The 15838-nt window shown below is 40.9% G+C and overlaps 2 protein-coding genes across 6 annotated transcripts in view; one reads left to right on the top strand and one right to left on the bottom strand.

Moving 5' to 3' along the window:
- Nucleotides 1–15838, bottom strand: part of IQGAP2 (IQ motif containing GTPase activating protein 2) — a 294230-nt gene that overhangs the window by 72911 nt on the left and 205481 nt on the right. For all 4 annotated transcript variants that reach the window (XM_042988699.1, XM_042988712.1, XM_042988703.1 and 1 more), the window contains one exon: nucleotides 1665–1755. In XM_042988699.1, coding sequence (XP_042844633.1) covers nucleotides 1665–1755 — 91 coding nt within the window. The remainder of the gene's footprint in view (nucleotides 1–1664; nucleotides 1756–15838) is intronic.
- On the top strand, nucleotides 5146–10975 carry F2RL2 (coagulation factor II thrombin receptor like 2). Of its 2 annotated transcripts, none has more exons than XM_007079829.3 (2): nucleotides 5146–5667; nucleotides 9499–10975. In XM_007079829.3, exons 1-2 carry the CDS (start codon nucleotides 5604–5606, stop codon nucleotides 10569–10571), a joined length of 1137 nt encoding a protein of 378 aa, XP_007079891.1. In that variant the 5' UTR covers nucleotides 5146–5603; the 3' UTR covers nucleotides 10572–10975. The 2 variants fall into 2 exon arrangements, with proteins under 2 accessions (XP_007079891.1, XP_007079890.1); XM_007079828.3 differs by having other exon boundaries at nucleotides 9493–10975.

Here is a 15838-nt window from a genome sequence, read left to right as displayed (position 1 = left end):
TTATGCACCCTAGACCTGGGGGAATAATTGCACGTCGGTTTGAGGACTCGCTGGGAGAAAGACCTAAGACTCCACTGATCACCTGAGCTCCATGAGCCCTTACTCTGGTTGGTGGACCACAGTGACATTTGGGGTTTCCTGCAATTAGTGTCAGTTTCAGAGCCAGTGTGCTGTAATCCCTGGAACGTCTGATTGCATCCTTTCCCCTCAGCACAGCCACCATGGTAAAAAATTGCAGCTCTCTTTAGGGGAAGCCTCGAATAAAGATGAACAGTATAAACTTTTGACTGTAGCACTCTGTTCTCAAGTGGACCTGTCACTTAAGTGGTTCTTGGTTTGTAAATGGCTTAAGTATGGGAAACTGACTTAGGGGCCATGATTTTTGCTCTCATTACTCAAATTATACTTCTGCATTTGACCTAGAATTCTTCTTCCACTTGTACAAATCAAGAATGAATTTAGTAAACTGTTTAAATCATATTTAGGGACACCACAGTCAATTAGCCAATCCCACAGGTCTGTCTGATCATTCTGATTACTGCTTTGACTCTGCTCTCCATGACAGTAACCACACCCACTCACCTTTGGTGGTTAAGTGCTGCCACCTGGCCTCTGTGGCCTGCCCACCGATTTTGGACTGCCAGCCTTTTTGCAAGTACATGAGCCAGTTCCTTAGAGTAAATCTCCTTGTCTCTTTCTCTATGTATGTGTGTGTATACAGATAATACATACTTTCCAGAGAAACAACTATTTATCTGCATGCACATGCACTTGTACACATGCACGCACACACACAGATATATGACTACATATTTAGTTCTCCAGAGAAAAGTATATATTTGGTTCTGTTTCTCTGGCAAATCTGGACTAATACAATGGAAGGCATAGAAGGGAGCATAGGTATTTATTAAGCAGATTGGGCAAGTTTCTTAAGGGTCAAGATAAAAAAAGGGCTTCAAATACCCATTGATAGATGAATGGATAAAGATGTGGTATATATACACAATAGAGTATTACTCGGCATTCAAAAAGAATGAAATCTTGCCATTTGCAACTATGTGGATGGAACTGGAGGGTATTGTGCTAAGCAAAATCAGTCACAGAAAGACAAATATCATATGACTTCACTCATAGGAGGACTTCAAGAGACAAAACAGATGAACATAAGGGAAGGGAAACAAAAATAATATAAAAACAGGGAGGGGGACAAAACAGAAGAGACTCATAAATATGGAGAACAAACTGAGAGTTGCTGGAGGGGATGTGGGAGGGGGGATGGGCTAAATGGCCAAGGGGCATTAAGGAATCTACTCCTGAAATCATTGTTGCACTATACGCTGACTTGGATGTAAATTAAAAAAAATAAATAAACATTTTTAAAAAAGGTAAAAAAGGGCTTGATTAAACTAGAAATTTGAGAGTTCAGTAACCATTTTTTTGCTTTCTGGATTTTGTACCAGAATCCTTAGATTTTGCTAGAGATAGCACCTAAGCACTGAAAATAGTGCCATCACCAATAGATCTTTTTGTAGATATACTCAACAACTAAAATTGCTAAGAGTCCAAATCTTTTCAGAAACTAAAGCTATACAGTTATAAACATAAAAAATCAGTGGCATAACCAGCAAGGTTCACTGAGCCAGCAAAAGGAGGTGAGGACTTACATTGTTTTGCTTTGTCCTTGTCCATGTTGGCCTCATCGACTGCATGCTGTATCTCATCCAGCCAAAGGACTTTGGAAACAATCTCAGAGTCCTGGGAATAGGGTCATAGAATAAAAGAAAGAACAGGGAATGATGATGAAACAGAATTTATAACTGCTTTTCAGGAGCCCATTTATTACAGTTCCCACAGACTCTTACCAACTACCAAGTACTGTCATACACTGTATAGACTATTAATGAAATAACGCCCAATTCCAACCCCCATCCCCCACTTAGGTGCATTCGTCTATTGGTTTGTGTTTTTTCCAAGACTGCCCTCTCCCATGGTGGTCCTTTATAAAGAACCGGATGATCCCTGTGCTGGAACTCCTCCACAGATTTCCTCTGCAGTTAGGGGAAAATGTAACTCCCCTTCCCAGGGACCGTGGGGATCTAATGATGCAGGCCTGTTGACTCCTCTGGCTGCCCTTCACACTCCTCTACTCCCTGTCTCAGACCTGCACACCAGCCTCCTTCAGACCCTAATGTTCTCCAGCTGTGTGGCTGTGGATTCTTTCTTACCGTTCAGGGCTTAATTCAAATGTCACCTCCTCCAGAAAAGCCGCCTCTGAATACCCTCTCCCTTAATCACTAACTGTGTTCCCAAGGTGGCCAAGGTACCAGAGGAAACTTTAAATTTGAGGGAAACACAATGATACTTGGCATTTACCAGACACAGAGACAAAAACAAAAGACCCATACAAAAACATGGTGGCTGCCCTCAAGGAGCTAACAACTTAGTAGAAAAGATAGATTTACATAAAAAATAATTATAATACAATGTGATCAGAGCGATAATGGCTGTAGACACATGATCTAGAAATAGTCAAGAAATGATTATAGTAGGGGTTAATTACAGGGGGAAGAAATACTTGGAGCTAAGGACAGCTTCAGAATGGAAGTGATAATAGCAATAAAAAGGCACTAAATTATCTACCTTTTTTTTTTTTACTTTTAAAGTGATTTTATTTTATTTTTGGTTGTATTTTAAAGAGAGACAGAGCATGCACATGAGTGAGGGAGAGGGGCAGAGCGGGAGAGAGAATCTTAAGCAGGCTCCACACTCAGTATGGAGAGAGACATGGGGCTAGATTCCATGTCCTCGGGATCATGACCTGAATTGAAATTAAAAGCTGGATGCTCCACCGACTGAGCCACCCAGGTGACCCCATTTTTTTTTTTTTTTTACTTCTCGGTTGATTCTGACTACCATATTACAAATATGGTGCTACTATACAGTAATTAAATGGGACTTCCAGAAACCAACTGCCCAAGATTACATAAACTTGCCAGAGATTACAATTAAGTGTTATCAGGAGAAATTAAATATTTTTCAGGGAAGATGAGACATTCAATTTATTTTTTTTTAAGTTCATTTATTTTGAGAGAGAGAAAGCACATGCAGGGGCATGAACAGAGGCAGAGAGAGGGAGGGAGAGGGGTGATCCCAAGCAGGTTCCGCACTGTCAGCACAAAGCCTGACGCAGGGCCTAATCCCACAAATCTTGAGATCATGACCTGAGCCCAGGCACCCTGAGGCATTCAATTTTCAACAATGGGGACACTTGCCCATGTGTAGTAATAAGTGTCACGTACTAAATCCTAAGGCAAGCCTGTGATGAACAGCAAGTAGCTCATCAGAACCATGGAGAACTTGTTCCATCATTCAGGACTCATGATGGATGGTTTGCAGGAAGGAGAAATGACATCCACCTGCTCCTCTGCAAGGCTTCAAAGCTATTTCCCTCTTAGACTAACTTGAGATAATGTATGCGGAAAGCACTCTGAAAGTAAAACAAAGAATCTATCACTTCATCCTGTAATATCTGGGCTAATGGAGACCATCATGGAAGGCTTGGCTCCTGCTTCCACAATCATCTCTAGGCAGATCTGCCACATGGGTATGGTTACTTGTAGCAAGATCTCCATTTCTTGAAAGAATGGATGTGAAGGAATCTAACAAGAAGCATGATAGGAAGTTGAAGACTACAGGAAGAATGAAGAGACAGGGGAGTAGGAACTATTTGTTCCCAAGGCCAAAGAGAACCCAAACACTCCTCCCAGGACTAGCCTAAAGACTAAGTTCCATACAAGTTCATTTATGTCTCTTTCAGTTTTTTTGAAGAGTATTTACCAAATTCTTTCGTAACTTACCATTGTAGAAGATGCACCATACAAACTTTGACCCAGATGAAAAGGAAGTTAAATCCCACTTAAAAGCTTAAAGTGTTTGTTTCATAAGGCAAAGTTTACAAACCAAATGGATTTAAGTCAACAGTTTATATCATGACTCATTACACCAAAGGATGCTAGAGTTAAATGTAAAACCAAGAGTAAAAACCAAGCCCTAGCGGTTTAAGATCTCCTTTTAAATTGCTTGCTACAAGACTGGAAATTTATTTATAGGATGGTCAGGGCTCTACCTCAAGCTACATAGCCAGGTTCAACATCTGAGTGACAAATGGATCAAGTAAAGAGAAAGCAGGCCATCTGCAAATCAAGTGGCAAATTCCTGAATTCAGATGAGTCCTAGAATATTTTAATTCAACAAAAAGTACCTTTTCAATATTTTATGGCATTTTGGCTATTTCTGCAATAAAATAGCTTTCAATTTCAGCTTCTGTTAACATATATTATGTAGCTGAAGTACTAGTAATTTTTGATTGTAAAACTCTTGGTGTGATGAAATTTAATCATGATGTGAAAAGTTTACACAGATCAATTCCTTCCTGGCTTATCCCTCAGCCTGTAAGTCTCACACCAAATCTGCATTTTCTGATTCTTGCTGCATTTTATATGCAACATGCTGTTGGGACTGTTTGGCTAAGGGTTTAACCTTAAGTTGTGTTAAGTACAGAAAAATCTGTCACAATGCAGTTTCATTTATACTACATATTAAACCATATCCTCTGGGATATAATTATCCATAAAAGCTTATACGTTGCACAACGGTGTGGCTGTCCCAAACACTACTGAGTTGGGCACTACATAATGATTAAGATGGTAAATTTTATGTTATGGACATTTCACATTTCAAAAAAAATGTTTACTGTAGACCTGCTCACCAATAACCATGGAATAAACAGAGTCCTCTGCATTTTAATGTTGTATCATGATTTTAGTTTATTATTTAACACCCCTCCACACCCCACTGTTACCTGACTCTGTAGTTAACGAAGAGCTCAGAATATGTTGAGTTATGGCAAAACAAAACACCCTAAAACCAAGTATGGCCAAACAGTGATGGCAAATTCAGAACAATGTGATACTGATGGAGAATTTTCAAAGTTACCATAGTCTTAATTTAGCTTCCTAAAAAAAGTTTGTTTTCTGTAACTCATTTCATTTATAATTATGTAATGGGTTTAAGAATCAAAGTTTGAATAACAGAGAGGATTCAGGAAAGGCTAATTTCTGATAGCTCAGTTATTCAGTAGACATCACACTCTGGCACCGTGTTTTTTAAATGGATAAAAATGAGATATAGGACAGTCAAAACTAACTGCTGCTCGGCCTCTATGTTCAGCTTACTTCTGTAAGCACTCACTGTGTACTACCTGCATTTTTTCAACATGTCAAAGTATACGGGGTGGGAATTAGAGCATCTACGCAGAAGGAACTGTTGGGGTGGGTAAGAGTTAAATGATTTGCTCCAGGAATAAAGTAACGTGTTCAGAGACTCAGCCTGAGTCACGCAGCCTGCAACATGAGCGCTGTCACACCCTTCCCCTCCAGAGGCCCTGGGCAAGCTTCCCAGTCTGCGGAGCATGCGACAGACAGCACGCTCTACGGCGAGAACAAGGGTTCCCTTTGCTGTTCACACACGAAACCGAGGGGAAGCTGTGCTCCCTAATTTTACACGTTTAATAACATTTGAGAAACGGGACTCAGGTCACCAAGATGAAAGCCCTCATCTTTGTAGCTGCTGGAGTAATGCTTCTGTTGCCCACTTTTTGTCAAAGCGGTAAGCTCTTTTCATACGGGGTAGGTCGGGGGGTGGTGGTTTGTGTTACAAGGGCAAATGGAACCTAATTTTCTTCGCGCTTCACACAATCTGCAACCTGAAAGGCAGAGTTTGAGGTTTGTTATGAAAAGGCAGCATCTTGGAAGGGAATAGCTATAGTTTGTTTGCTCTGTTCAGACCTTGTCGAAGACCAGTGTTCTCTGCTTAGATTTAAAAACCTGTGGCATAGTCAAGATTTTAACTCCTATAATGAAGTCACGGATCAAACTTCATTGTGACAAGATTCTGATCTTCTAAGAATTTCCTCTGATTCGGCAAGACAGCACTTTTTCAAGAGATTTTCAAAATTCCTATGTTTATACCTTGTCTTGGGCCACAAGTAGGGAAAACAAGAACAGTACCAGAAAGAATGAGTGGTCCTCCAGTAAGTAATGCTAACAGGTTACTGTTTCTTAATGACTTTACCATGGAGTTCTCCTTACAGTCACATGATCTTTTAGTTTTTAGAAATGAGATCTCCCAAATACTATTATTCAACTCTTAATGTGTCTCTTATTTCACTCAACCCAATGTTAGCCTGTCACCTCCTGCTTACTCCAAAATAAACCAATTTGCGCTATCTGTATCCACAACTCTTCTGCTGTTAGGTCACTCTCCAGCCAACATTGTTTGGAGCAGGAAAGCTGGGGTGAGGGACAACGATGAGACAGAAAAAATAAAAAATTAACAAAACTAAACCTCTATAGAGGAATGCTGCTTCAACAGGCAGGTGAAATCGCCAAGGTGGTTGTGGGAGAGTGCTAAGCATTCAGAGGAGCAGTGGGTGTGGGATTCACGAGGAGTGAGAGTTCTGGGTAGGGGTGAACCCAAATGCAGCAGAAGGGGGCTCCTTCAAGATGCTGGTGGAGTTTGGTGCAAGTGAACAGGGGGCATTTAAAGGCGACAAAGTAAGAAGCAGGGCATTTGCTTTCTTCCATGGGGTGGGGGAGAAATGAGTAAAAAAAACCCATCGTCTAGAGGCTGAAGTCTGGTCCCCTTGGATCAGTCCCTTTCCAAGGCCTTTGCCCAGAGTAGTAACATTTTAGAAACATTATGCCAAACAGAAGCCTGTATTAAGAATCCAAACAAATTGAAAAATATGTCAAATTTAACAATGAGTACTATTTTGAAAGCACACCAGACTCTAGGCACTAAAAGACTTACTCAAGTCAAGCCAGATCTGGAATTCTCATGGAAAAAGGAATCGAGGCTTTTTCACAGCCACTGTTTACCATGTTTTTAGGCACCATGTCTTGCTCAACCACAGGAATTTTCTGAAAACTGACAAACACTTCATTTCAACAACTCTCTTATCAGATCTTGAAAGGAAATAACTTGCACAGCATGTTCTTCAGCCACCATTTTCCAGCTTTGGGCCTAATTCTCAAGGCATTTCTCTTTGGGTAACATCAAATTTAAGCATTCTTCAAAATGCGAGAATGAAGAGACGGATGTGTGTGGCTGAATCCAAGTGTCACCCAACCCCATCCTCAAAGTTCACATCTAAACACAGGCAGAGAACACTTCCCAGATATTTCTTTCTTTTTCGTTAATCTATCTTCCTTTAAACGACACCTTAACACCACCTCCCTGTCCCTACTTGTTCAGGCAATACTCTGTTTTATACACTGAATTCAGTTTGTGCAATCTCAAGGTTATGAGGAAGGCTTCAATTTCACCTGGGGGCGAACTGCTAGAGATTAAAGCAGGAAGAGAAACTGGCTTTGAATGAGAACCAGGTTACTAAACACTAACCCCAAGTGCTCAACACGTAGGAATTCAGAAGTCATGTGAAAAGACGTAACTGGCAGAACAATGGCATTTTAAATTGGTAAGTATGAGGTTTATATTAGGCATTAAAGTCCATCTTAGAAATTTGAGAGAATCCACTTTATGTACGTGTCAAAGATTTATGGAAAAATTATATAATGAGAAACAGGTTTGAGGAGTAAGGTCTACTGTGTTTTTGAAATTGCTCTTGCATGAATTAGGAGGATTAAAATTAGCATGCCAACGAATGCCCAATATATAGTATAATTTATAGTATGTAGTGGTTGCATCTCTATTCCTTTTTGTTTCATTTCTGAATTTTTCCTTGGTTTTTTAAATGGAAATAGAGTTGCCATACAATGTTACATTGGCTTCAAGTGCACAACATAGTGATTGGACAATTCTATACATTATCTCGTAAGTGTAATTACCACTTGTTACCATACAATGTTAATACATTATGGACTATATTCTCTATTCCCCTCTTTTCATTTTTCTTCCTTTGTCTCCTCTATGCTTGTCATTTGTCCCATCTTCTTCCCCAAAATCATCTAGAGTAGACGCCTCCTAGTCATTTTTGCCTCCTGCCTCTCCCTCATTGCCACCAAAGCCAACTGGATGCCAAGTCCCTCTAAGCTGCCATCAGTTTCCAGGGTTCACTTCGCCTTTCTGCTGCCATTGCTCTAGATCGTTACTCTCCATCTTGAGTTTCAGTGACTACAGTAGGCTCCAGATCAGTCCCCCTTGCCTCTAATTTCTTCCCTTTTCAGTCTCCACACTGTCACCCAAGTCATCTTAAATATAAACCAGATCACAGTTATATTAGTATGCTATTGGTGCTGCAACAAATTACCACAATTGTAGTGGCTTAAAACAATACAGATGATACTTCCGGAGGTCACAAGTCCTGAAGTCAAGATGTCAGCAGGGCTGTGTTCATTCTGGAGGCTCTGGGGCGTAAGTTATTTTCTTGTCTTTTGTTTTTTTTAGCTTCTAGAAGCTGCTTGCATTCTTGGTTCATGGCTCCTCTTTTCATCCTCAATGCCAGCACAGCACAGCATTTTAAAATATCTGATATTGACTCCCTTGCCTCCCTCTTATAAGGAGTCTTATGATTACATCTGACGCACCTAGCCAATCCAGGATACTCATGCCACCTGAAGATCCTGAATCACATCCGCAAAGTCCCTTTTGCACATAAAATAACATATTCAAAGGGTCCAGGCATTAGCAGGTGGAATCTTGTGAGGCCATCGCTGTCTACTATAATGGCCACGCCTCTGTTCACAATTTTGTATGTGCCTAAGCCCAGCATCTGAGAACAGAAACATGATTTCTTTCGAGTTTTCTTCTAGTTAAAGGTCTTTCAGAGATTTGGCTGTATCCTACCCTTTCATCTGTAACCTACCCTGTCATCTTCTTTCACACACCTTATTAGCGTAAGACAATGAGTTTTTGTGCACCCTTTCCACTGGTCTGACAGTTTGAAGACAGGGACAGAGTCTAACACTGTACCACTGGCATATAACATGCAATAAACATTTGTTGAATTAACTTATCTGACATTGCCAGATCCCATGCCAGCCCATGTATCTTATTCATCTATTAAATTTCATCTATGAACCTTGCTCATCTTTACCTCTTCCTTGACATTCTGCTCCAACATTTAAATCTGTTAACCACTGTCTGAATGTCTATACAATTTACAGCCAATATGATATTGGTCTATAATGGTTTGATGTGCTATTATTGCTCTTGCCAACGGTATTATAAACTTCATGCCTGCAAGGAGTTGCCATCTAGTTTTTGCTCCTGCATGGGCTAGCACAGTGCTGGGGCATACGATATATACTAAATGCATTCCTGCTACTTACCAGATTTATAGGGATTTGCGAAAATAAAAATGATCCTAAATTCTACAACTACAGAAACTATGTAGATAAAACTTTTAGTTTCATTGTGTCCTGAACCACAGCCATGGGCTCAGCAATAATTCATATTAATACTTCTTCTCAGTTACAGGCATGGAAAATGACGTACACAACTTGGCAAAACCAACCTTACCTATTAAGACCTTCCGTGGGGCTCCCCCAAATTCTTTTGAAGAATTCCCCCTTTCTGCCATAGAAGGCTGGACAGGAACTACCACAACTGTAAAAATTAACTGCCCAGAAGAAAGGGTTTCAAATCTCCACGTGAATAATGCTACCATGGGGTACCTGAGCAGCTCCTTAAGTACCAAACTGATACCAGCCATCTACATCCTGGTGTTTGTAGTAGGTGTGCCAGCCAATGCGGTGACCCTGTGGATGCTCCTCTTCAGGACCAGATCCATCTGTATGAACATCTTCTACACCAACCTGGCCATGGCAGACTTTCTTTTTTGCATCACACTGCCCTTTAAGATAGCTTACCACCTCAATGGGAACAACTGGGTATTTGGAGAGGTGATGTGCCGGGCCACCACAGTCATCTTCTATGGCAACATGTACTGCTCCATTCTGCTCCTCGCCTGCATTAGTATCAGCCGCTACCTAGCCATTGTCCATCCTTTCACATACCGAGGTCTGCCCAAGCGTACCTACACCCTGCTGACATGTGGACTGGTGTGGGCAACGGTTTTCTTATACATGCTGCCATTCTTCATCCTGAAGCAAGAATATTACCTTGTCCAGCAGGACATCACCACTTGCCATGATGTCCACAACACATGCGAGTCCTCATCACCCTTCCAACTCTACTACTTCATATCCTTGGCGTTCTTTGGATTCCTAATTCCCTTTGTGGTCATTATCTACTGCTACACAGCCATCATTCGGACGCTTAATGCATATGATCACAGATGGTTGTGGTATGTTAAGGCGAGTCTCCTCATTCTTCTGATTTTTACCATTTGCTTTGCTCCAAGCAATATTATACTCATCATTCACCACGCTAACTACTACTACAACAACACTGATGGCTTATATTTTGTCTATCTCATAGCTTTGTGCCTTGGGAGCCTGAATAGTTGCCTAGATCCACTCCTTTATTTTCTTATGTCAAAAATCATAGATCACTCCACTGTTTATCTTACAATGGTGAAATCACCTTAGAGAACAAGGAACGCCATCTGTGAAAACACACCTTCTTGGGACGATACATGCCTAGCGCAGAGGGTTCTACCCTCTAACTCCATTCTTGAGCTCCTAAGAAATACTGCCTCAAAATAAAACACTACAAAAGCACTTTTTTATTTTAATACTTTTTCAGGATTTTAAGAGTGTCAGTGCAGAAGAAAAGATATCATCATCTTTAGGGCAACTGACACACTTGCCTGATGGTACTTCAAGACCTTTAATTCTCCATCTTCCCTACTTCCAGTAGGTTTCAACCCTACATGTCCTGGAGGAGGAGGTGGGACAAGGGCGAAGCACAGGGAGAAGCTAAGATCTCAGTTCTCAGTGTTTGGCGTCATTTTTGATTCGTCTTCCTGCTCCAGCTCTCACACAGGTGGTCCCTCATCAGCTCACTCGAAGTGATTGTTATCACTAGGGGCCATTACCTTAGTCCCACATTTGCCTTCTAACCATTCTTTTCACTGCCAGCCTATTCTATTTCACTGGCCATTGCCAGATTAATCTTCCTCAGATCATACTGAACACATCACTCAAAAATCCCAGCTCACACAGTGCCAATGATTGTTCACTGTTTTGGAGTAAGTTATAAATCTTTAGCCTGACATTCAGAGATAATTTTCCAACTTTACTTCCCAATAAACCTTGCCTGCAAAGTAGGCACCAGCCAAGCTTCTTGATTTGCTATAATCTTGACTTCTCCTTTTTGCTCTTGCTTCTCTAACTGTAAAGCTGTTTTTAACATGTTTGCCTAAATTCTTTCCATCTCTTAAAGTCTTCAATGGACCATTCTCAAGCTAGAAGTTCATTTTTCTCATCTCCCTTTCTTGTATTTTTGACATTTATATACAAATATTAATTTCATAAATACTTATTAAACACCCTGTATAGTAAAGAAGGGGCTACTCCTCTCCCTTCTTTAGTCTCCTGTAGACCCAAGTCTTCTCAGGGTTTGTGGGGCCCAGATCCATGCTCTGTATAACATGTTGCTGAGTGAATGAATAAAATCTCAAAGCAGCAAAGCAGTATGAAAGCCCATTCAATTGTTACTGAGAAGGCAAGGTACCTTGTATGACAAGGGACATTATTTTTTGGTTGGGCATGTAAAAAAAAAAAAAAAAAAGACATAAGCTAGAACATACTCATAAAATCATTTAAAAGTTTTGGGAGCCTGGGTGGCTCAGTCGGTTAAGCCTCCGACTTCAGCTCAGGTCACGATCTCACGGTCCGTGGGTTCGAGCCCCGCGTCAGGCTCTGGGCTGATGGCTCAGAGCCTGGAGCCTGCTTCCGCTTCTGTGTCTCCCTCTCTCTCTGCCCCTCCCCCGTTCATGCTCTGTCTCTCTCTGTCTCAAAAATAAATAAACATTAAAAAAAAATCATTTAAAAGTTCAAAATAACAAAACATTAAAAAAATTAAAAGAAAGGGGGGGGTGTCTGGGGGTCTCAGTCGGTTAAGCGGACTTTGGCTCAGGTAATGACCTCACGGTCCAGGAGTTCCAGCCCTGTGTTGGGCTCTGTGCTGACAGTTCAGAGCCTGGGGCCTGCTTCAGACTCTGAGTCTCCCTTTCTCTCAGCCCCACGTTGGGTACACAGATTACTTGAAGAAAAAAAAAAATTTAAAAAGAAACCTAAAATAAGTTTTAAGATGACAGAAACTTCAATGAAAGGAATTGGTTTCTGCAAATAAAGCCATCATGTGTAATACAGTTTCACAGAAGAGAAAAATGTAGTAATATTCACTTGTTAAAAGCACACAACTCTTGTGCAGTAAATATATATATAGCAAAACAGAATGTTTTTGGGCATCTAATTCATAAAGTCTCAAGGAAAGCCTTCAATTTTAAAATAGCTCACAATTCACTGCCTCTGGTGAACAAAGTGTGTTTTCTAAGTATGTGCCAACATGCGCATTACCCAGCCTTTCCCCTGAGACAAAAGGAATTTGGTTTCTACACAAGGTTACACTTGAAATACTATTAATGAGGAGCAAGAATTCTCACCAGCTTAAATCCCTGTCCTCAACCTTTGATAAAACTGGCCATCTGTTCCATGCGGATGTTATCCATTGTCATCGTTTTTAAAAATTCTTTTTATTTTAGAGAGAGAGGGAGAACACATGAAGTGGGGGGGGGGGGATAGAATCTTAAGCAGTTTCCATGCTCAGCATGGAGCCCAATGCAGGGCTCAATCCCATGATCCTGGGATCATGACCTGAGCCGATATCAAGAGTCAGACGCTCAACCGACTGAGCCACCCAGAGCCCCTCCAATGTGATCTTTAACAGCTGTATGTTTTCGCACAAGCTTTACTTTATACTGGCAATACTAGTAATATAATTTTTTTTCTATTATTTTCAAGGCCAGATCTTGGGAAGGCAAGGCACAGAATTATCTCCATCAAAACACAACCGCAACTTCCAAGCATCCAAACCACAAATGTTAAAAAACACACACAGATGGGGCACCTCGGTAACTCAGTCAGTTAAGTGTCTGACTTTTGATTTTGGCCAGGTCAGGATCTCAGGGTCATGAGATCAACCCCTGCTGGGCGTGGAGCCTTCTTAATATTCTCTCTCCCCCACTCTCTCTCTCAAAAACAAAAAACAAAACAAAAAAAACCCACACAGACACACATACACACACACATAGACCTCATCAAATAAGCAAAGAATCAGTTTTTTTCCCCAGGGAGAAAACAGGCAGAGAAAAAAAAAGTTTCAAAATTAGTGGGCAGAAAAAGAAAATGGTGTTTAAAAATAGCAATTAAACCAAATCATATTCATTGCTTGGAACGGTAATGTTTTAAATCTGTTAGCTCTTGCCAATACAATTCAGGCTCCTCATTTTACAGGCCGAAGCAGTTTAATTGCAGCCTGAGCTAGAACCCAGATCCTTGGGCTCATATTTAATGCTCTATTTCCATTACTAAAGCTGCTGCTCTTCCACTTAGGAAGCAAGCCTGACAGACAGATGGCAAAGTGGAGACACCCAGCAAAGGCTTCTAAGTGTCCTGGTGAGGTCCCACGGCACTCCATCTTGACCTAAAGCTATCAGATTGGAATGCTCTGGAAGGGACTTGCATAGCCTGCCTATGAAAGATTTGTGGAGTCAAGGACAAACCGCATGTGGCTGTGGGCAGAGAGGAACCTAGGTCTATCTCTGTCCTGTACCCAGAAGATCCCACGTGCGGTTTGTGGATGCAACAATTTGTGTGTGTCTAGCAAGGACTTTGTGACACAGACACCACTCAGCCCTTACCTGGGCAACCGCTGGCACCCGCAATAATATTAGCTACGTTATTTCAGTATTTTTTGGGGGTGTCAAGCTCCATGCAAAATGCTGAACACTCAAACACATGTGTATGTTCACAATATAATTATATATGATTACATGTTAATATAATCTATAGAAATATAAGTACGTGAACATCCAAATACACTTTATTACATCTGTATGTTACTCTTAACCCCTCACCATGATCCTGTAAGATAGGCACTATTATATCCATTTTACACGTGTGGAAATGGAAGTAAAGAGAATTCAAGGGACTTGACTAAAATCTCTGGTTATTTTGACAAAGCCAATATTGGAATGGTGCCTGTCTGTCTCCAAAGCAAGTAACTGTATCTTCCAATGCTGACAAGTGTGCCTCGGGCCACAGTCTTGGCTCCATCAGTGGGGATGGCAGGCGGAGACCCATTCTCCCCTCCATGGGGTGTGGGGGCACAAGGCTTGGGTTTCAGTTTCACTCTCCTATTCGCTGGCCCGCTATTTATTGACCAGTCCCATTCCTTTCCATCAGATGAAAGGGCAACCAGCCACACAGCTGCTGTGAGGGTCAAATGAAGATAAATAATGTGAGGGCACCCCTAAAGCACAGGGGGTACTGCAAGGCTGCTGCCATCCCCATCAGAAGGTTAAGAGTACAAAAGTCCCCGCCTTGGAGGGATGTTTTTATTCACCTTTAATGAGGCAGTTCAGTAGTACATACGATTATATGTGCATATGTATGTAACATATAAATGTAAATAAATATGCACATACATAAAAAGATATACACTTTAATTTTTATTAAAAATACTTTTGCATAGGTAATACATGGTACAGAGTTTATATTAAAAATTTATTTTCTTCTTCCCTCACCACTCACTTCTCTTTGCCAGAGTCAACACTTCCCTATGCTGCTGGAGACTACATTATGCCAAAATAATTTCTAATACCTTGCATCAAAATGAGCTGCCTTGAAGGGGGAACACCTCAGCCGGGGCAGTAGGTCCTATTCCACAAACTAAGTTACCACTTGGCCCTTTGTGAGTTGTTTGCATTTTTTTTTTAAGTTTAGAAACATTCATCATGTAATACATGTACTCTCTAAGAAAGTAAAATCCCAACAGCACAAAAACAGAGAAAACAAAGAAGTCTCCCATCTACACCAGACTTCTAGTTCACCTTCCAGGTGTTTCCTTCTGGAAATAATTTATGCACATGCAAGAGTATGTTTATTATGGGTGTGTATCCCATTTTCAGGCATGTGGAAACATTTTTTTTTTTTACTTAACAATATACATATTGAAGATTATCCAATATAGATTCACTCAATTTTTTTGACGACCACAGAGTATTTCCACTATATGGATATACTGCAACTTACTTAACTGGGCCTCTCTTGAAGGATATTTATATTGTTTGGGGTCTTTTGTTATTACAATGCAACAATAAACATCCCCTTCCCTCTGCCTTTATAATACAGGTTTCTGAATCCAATGGACCAGGGCATAGTTGCAGAACTCATTACTTTTTGGATAGTTCTGGATACATTACTTAGCCTAAGTTTCATTATCTGTAAGTGATGATAAGGACATTTAACCCACATGGCTGTTATGGATTATTATGAGGATTATATGAGAAAATATGCATACAAATACGGAGTATCATGCCTGGCAAACAACAGGTGCTCAATAAATGTTTGTTCTAATCAAAGATGCTGTTCCTGATTCAGATGAGGCAGTTTCTGGGTTGTAAACACCTATACAGAGAAGACCTCCACTCCTTGAGGTTTTGGCTTGCAGCTGGAGACATGGCATCTATGAGTGGGGTCGGTTCCAGGGAGCATCTCTCTCTCACTCTCAAGGTACAGATCATAAGCTTCACCGCTCAGCACCCTTCCAACACTGGCCAGTATCTGTGGAATACCTCCTAACACCAGTCTAAGCTCTGCAGCATGGAAAAAATCCTGTGCTCTTCAAA

This window comes from Panthera tigris, chromosome A1, assembly GCF_018350195.1.
Source record: "Panthera tigris isolate Pti1 chromosome A1, P.tigris_Pti1_mat1.1, whole genome shotgun sequence".
NCBI classification, from domain to species: Eukaryota; Metazoa; Chordata; class Mammalia; order Carnivora; family Felidae; genus Panthera; species Panthera tigris.
This window is presented reverse-complemented; position numbering and strand designations above follow the sequence as displayed.